Source organism: Acanthopagrus latus, chromosome 15 (assembly GCF_904848185.1).
Source record: "Acanthopagrus latus isolate v.2019 chromosome 15, fAcaLat1.1, whole genome shotgun sequence".
Classification (NCBI taxonomy): domain Eukaryota; kingdom Metazoa; phylum Chordata; class Actinopteri; order Spariformes; family Sparidae; genus Acanthopagrus; species Acanthopagrus latus.
In genome coordinates this window covers 9,065,926-9,072,109 of record NC_051053.1, presented here as the reverse complement: position 1 = coordinate 9,072,109, position 6,184 = coordinate 9,065,926, and the positions used below count along the sequence as shown (strand labels likewise).

The 6,184-nt window shown below is 37.7% G+C and overlaps 1 protein-coding gene across 1 annotated transcript in view; it reads left to right on the top strand.

The window, feature by feature from the left end:
- Positions 1-841: 841 nt before the first annotated feature.
- The window catches only part of lmbrd1 (LMBR1 domain containing 1), a 60,761-nt gene continuing 55,418 nt past the window's right edge, over positions 842-6,184 (top strand). Inside the window, exons 1-3 of the mRNA XM_037123728.1 lie at positions 842-996; positions 2,686-2,862; positions 4,466-4,529. Coding sequence (XP_036979623.1) covers positions 931-996; positions 2,686-2,862; positions 4,466-4,529 — 307 coding nt within the window. The 5' untranslated portion in view covers positions 842-930. The remainder of the gene's footprint in view (positions 997-2,685; positions 2,863-4,465; positions 4,530-6,184) is intronic.

Sequence of the window (6,184 nt, the reverse complement as noted above, 5' to 3'; positions counted from 1 at the left end):
TGTGCAGTACAGTTTCCCCCTCTGGCCCTGCTTGTGAGCTCCCACTCCCACCATTGTGATGATGTCATATACTTTTAAATTGCTTTTCTCAGCTTGTTAGAAGTTTTAAAAATCTAAAACCTCCAGGGATCAAAAATGAATTAAAGAAAGACCTTATTTGCAGTTCTTGATGTCCTGCCAACAGTTTTACAGACATCTTAGTGGCATGTTGAAGCCTGACTTACCAGGAATGGAAATACCTTTATCTTCCGTGTTGTGCGGCCCATTGATCATGGGCACTTGAGATTTCCACCAATGGAGCCGGTTTATTTCTGGTTTAGCGCCTAGCTTACTCGAATGGGGATAAAATAAGTTAATCATGCAGCTCTTCTAGACTAGACAGACTATATCAGACCCAATGGCAGCAGTAAGGGATTGTGACACTCAAAAACACATATCCACCATTTGCAATTAGCATTATTATGCTGCCCCCCATTTGTTTGGAATATGAACAGGTGACTTACATCCTGCACCTTTGAGGTTCTGGTACTTACTGTAACTTGAGTAATGCTATTTTGTAATAATAATAATAATAATAATAATAATAATAATAATAATAATAATAATAATAACAACATTTTTAATAAGTGTTTAAATAGTTTCAATCTCCTAACAGCTGACCCTGAATTTCAATGCCTTATTGTATTGTTAGAGCTTTTGGTAGAAAGGTAGGACACTGAGAATGCCGCCTCACTTTACACTTACGTTCTGTCCCAACACAAATGAAGCTGTTCAATTCTACAGTTCACTGAATCTCCTGTATTAATCAGCACACATATGGACTTATCATCAGACAGATGGACTTTCTGGAGAGACGTCACAGCTGCTGCTCGCCCTCCACCGCGGTGACGTCAAGGGGAGCACGTGGTTTTGTTATTGCAGGAAGTGAAGATGGCGGCGCAGTCGTTGCTATCCGAGTCTATGCTCGGATGGTCTATTTTCACCTTTATACTTTTGGTAAGCGCACACGAAGTTGCCTAGTCGCCTCAACAAGTAGTAGAGCATCATGTAATTGGTTCTGGTTGTTTTAGCGGGCGGACGGAGCGCTTTGGTTAACGTGTTAACCTGGCGCGACATGGCTCCGGTGTATTAACGTCAATATTGGCTTTGGACTGGGTTTAGCTAACATTAGCCGTGACACACTTACAGGCTGTTGTTTTGTCAGAAGCGCTAGTTGTGGTTATTAACATGCATTTATATTTTTATGTTGGTAAGAACAGCGGTGGGAACTGGGGAAAAGAGTATTATTTATCGTACAGAAAACTAACACTTCCGGTTAGGTCTTTTATGTCCACCCAGTTAGCTTTCACAACAAGGCTTTAAAGGGAAGTTTACAAAAAATGTGTTCTCCGGAAGGAGTCATTCGCTGCTGTTCGAAAGCAAATGCTGCTTTTCACCACATATTCAAACACATGCAACCTTTTCTTTCCTGCCAGGCATATATTTTATGTTCTAGCTGTAGTAATACCTAAATTAATACAGCTAGGTAATATGCTGCCCAATTTAGCACTCATTACCTCTGTCAGTCACATGGCTAGATCAGAAGCCTGCCAGAAGAATGTCTGGATGCCAGTAAATTGCTCTGCTTTTCTACCCGCCTCTAGCACCCCTCTATTTGAGCAAACCTTTCAATGGATCTTATTTAGATGCAAAGCCTGCGTCATTACCTGGCAAAACAAGCAGCAAGAGGCTTAAGGCTGCGGGCCTTTAATTGATCCTGTCTGTGAATGGCAGCCCTTGATCTGAAGGGACTAGTTTTAGCAGTGTCCTCACTTCTTACTGCTTGTGTGCCAGGAATATGACCTTGTCATTTTGGAGCTTCCTTTTTTTCTCTTTCTAATTACTTGCCTGTTACATGACAGTCCCCATCTTTGTAATCTTCTCTACTTAAACAGCAACCAAATGTTTACATTCATGAACTTGTTCCAAGATTTGTAATTATAATTGTCTTTTAATTCACGCTACTTATGAAGGGTCAACTTTGCGTTATTACTTGTCAATACTTAATAGTGTTAGTCAGCAGTGTTCACTCCTATGCGGTAAGAGGATAAGAGGAGAGAGTATGATATAATCACATCAGCTGTTTCCACAGCGCCTGCAGAGAGGCTGTTCTCGGTATATAATTCACTACCTGATGTGTTAATACTTTAGCTTGAGTATTTACCTTTTTTTAACGTAGCAACACACACACGCACAGACATGCAGTAACTTGTTTTTCAAGCATTTTTGATCACTCAAGCATAGTCGAGGAGACAAAATTGTTAATGCAGTATTATAAAGCTCAACTAAATATAGCAGAACATCACCGATCGGCATAAGCTCACCATTGGTAGAATTTATTGCAGGGTATTGTGTCGAATTGTCTCATTATTTCATTATAACTTCATCATGTCCTCCTATTGAATTTTATTAAGAAACTCCTTCTGATAATACATCCAGATGCCAAGTTAACATTTCATTTTAATCTCTTTAACTGCATATAGTCTCTCATATTTAATGGTAACATTTCTGCCTGTAGATTTGAGAGATCGCTCTAGGCCAAACAATTTTCAACTCATTGTATTTCTCATTTTTGCTTGTCTGCATAAAGGCATAATTCTCCATGTGTTTTAATTTAATATTTAAATGCTTGCTCTTGCTGTTTAGGTAATTCTGGCTTTCTGTTGGGTCTACATTCGCAAATTCCAAAGCCGACAGGAGAGTGAAGTTGTTTCAACCATCACAGCAATATGTGCGCTGGCCATTGCTTTGATAACGTCGGCACTTCTACCAGTGGATATATTCCTTGTGTCATTCATGAAATATCCCAATGGCACCTATAAGGTTAGTATCTGTTCTTCTAACAGCGGCAGTAAACTCAATCTGAGAAATGTTAACGACTTTTCCTGAGGCAGCTTTTAACTTTGCTTTGTAATTCTCTTAGAATTAGACAAAGTGGTTATTGTTTTTGTCCAATCTAAAAGCTGAATGTATTTCTTGGCTCATAAATTTTTTGCCAAGTCATTTAATCTGTTTGGTTCTATTTGAAGATTTAGCAAAGTGTGTAATGATATTTAAATTTGAGCTGCAGGTAATTAGTTGCTATCTGTGGGCTGAGAGCTTCTTTGATTACTTAAAGGGTTTTTTGTGTCCTTTTGTCATGGCCACCTAACTTACTCCTCATAACATAATCCCTCACTTACTTCATCAAATAAAATTTCTTGATGAACTCTCAGTGGTTATTCTTTGCAGCTAGAATGGCGCTCAGTAAAGTGCATATGTCAACCAAGGCCCAACAGCTCCCTTCATGCAATCAAGTCTAATCCAATAAAAAATGAAACATATATTAATTGGGTCTTTTATTTGGATTTGCATCAAATTGTAGTCACCCAAACACACCTGATTCTTTCATCAAGATCCATGGATTGCTCCCTGAGAAATTGAAAATTCACCCTATCAAAACACCCTATCTTGCAACGTGAAAGAAAATGAAAAAAAAGGCCTGGATCCATCCTTTTATCCAGATCCACATCCAAAGTTAATGTGGCTTATTCTGGGCCGAGGCACATCCTCAATCCAAGTAGCGTGGATATCTGTTAAGCAGTTTTTGTGCAATCCTGCTTACCAACCTGCTAACCAACCAACCAACCGACAAGGCAAACTCACATGGGCTCAAACATAACCTCCTTGGTGTCACAGCGAGTGGCTTGTTTGCTGAAATTTGTCAAGTGGAAACTGAAAAATGTAAGAGTAAAAAACTGTGAACCTTCTGATGAGGGAAAAGATCATATAAGCATGGCTCAGAGCAGTGAGGATCATGACAATGCAGAAATTGACAGGAATGATGCAGACATTTCCCTTAAGGCTGTTACTCTTCAAAAGCAATACCTGGTTTTTAATCTTTCAGAACCTTTTCGCAGTTTTCATTTCCAATTGGAGGTTTCATTCTTAAATGCAGGAAATGGACAAATTCCTACACCTATGCTACCTGCATGAATAAAAATAGATTTTAAGGTCTGACAGCTCTGAGTTATAACTCCTCGGGCCTGTCAGTTTTGCATTATGTTCTGTTTTTGTATATATTCAGTATATGAAACTAGATGAACAAAGATGTCAGAACACTCTTCTGCGCTGTAGCCCACATGGCTGCTGATTTGGTGTGGCTTTGACATTTCCAGGGCCTTGGATTCATTTTGTAATTAGAGCAATGTGTTTTTTGTTTATTACATCTATTTTGAATTCTAGTAGAGTATGGTAAAAAAATACACCATACTCACCTTTGTTTTGTTGTTATTTCTCACACTTTAGTGTGTTCTATATACATTTTTGACTTTTTATTAGGTTTATTGGAACCGATGCCTGTTTTTATTAATTTTTCTTACTTGTATTATTGCTGTTGAACTTGAATGTTATTTTCACCATGGACTTTTCATTGGGTTACATCCAGGAATGGGCAGCAAACAATGAGACGAGGGGACAAATTGAAGACACTGTGCTGTATGGATATTACAGTAAGTGCATTATCTGAGTACCTATCTAGGTGCACACATGTGTGGACAAAATATTAACTAGAGAGAATTACTACAGATGAATGAATGAATGAATAATGATGAAATAATTAATCTTCTTTTAGTCAGCCCATTTCTTTAACTATTTCTATTGAATTAATCTGTTTTTCAGTGTATTAATATGTCTGCTTTGTCATTGTCCCACAATATCAACCCTATCTCTCATTTCAATTGATAGCCATACTTTTCAGTTGAAAAACACCTGGGGCCTGCCTGACTCACCCACACAACCATCTTATGATTTAGTAGTCTAACTTTTGGATTCACACTGGCTCATCGTCACAATGGTGACTCATTTCCACACGCAGCATCTCTATAGTAACTCGCATCTTCCTGCTCTTGAGCAGTTTTGTTCAGACTGTCACTTTAGCAAGTATTGAATGCCCATACAATAGCTCAGTGGTTTAAAAGAATTCTCTGGCCTTTAAAAAGGAAAAAAAAATTATCCACAAAACCTGATTTAAACATGAACATGGCCTTCAGGTGAATTGCACTAATACAGTAATAAACTATAATGGGCAGTACTGCTGAAATGACACACAGTGCAAATCCCTTTTCACAGGTTGATGTTAATGGATGGACAGATTAGTTTGTTTTCCATGATGATGAAATATCTCAGAGATATTAAAACATTTACAGTGTTTTCTGGCAAAAAGCCCACTATGACCATTAAAATGAATGGAATCTGTCAGATAGCAGACAGCCTACATTAGTCAACTATAGCTGTCAATAATAAATTAGATTTAGCATGCATATTAAGTGTGCTGAAATGGTTTAGATTTGACTTATGCATTGGATGGAGCACATCAAATTTTCCCATCACTATGTTACAAATGAACAGAGTGAATAGTTTTTATGACCTTCACATGGAGAAACATTTTAGTGTAATTTATAATTTTCCAACTGTGTCTTAATGACGGACAGTGATGATCATATTTACTCACATCTTTACACTATTTGCAGTTCACAATACACATTCCCTGCTGTCTCTGCCTTGTCAACAGTTTGCTTTTATAGTCTTTCTTTATTGGTCCCATACACGGTACGTCCATTAATGCAAATACTTAATTCCTTTCTTGTCTCGTGTTTATGTAACCTTGCAATTCTTGTTTTTATGTGTGATTTAGCATAATTTATCATTTTCTAATGGTATGTATTTATATAACATCAATTTTTGTGTATTCATGTATTTTCTTTGCTGCACCCTGCTACGATGTACTTATAACTTCATTTCTTAATGGGTAACAGCAATTTATATTATGTTTGTATGTTAAAGATGCTGCTTTGCATATATTGAATCATCTGGTTGGCTACTATCTCTTCTTCCTTCATGTGAGGGAAGTCTATGTTTATTAGACCTGTTAGTCAGGTTTAGCTCTGTTTAGTGTTTAGTTGTGAAAACGCCTGTCACAAAAATACTCCTGACGATTCTTGTCAGTTTGTTTTAGGTCATGTAACACTTTGGTGTCATCAGTGTTTAGCACTGGTTTTTCATTGTGGATACATGTGACTGGCAGTAGCTGTGTGTTCAGACATTGCTTGATTGACACACGTCTGACCCTATTAGTTTTGCATTACAACTTAGTTATTTTTATTGG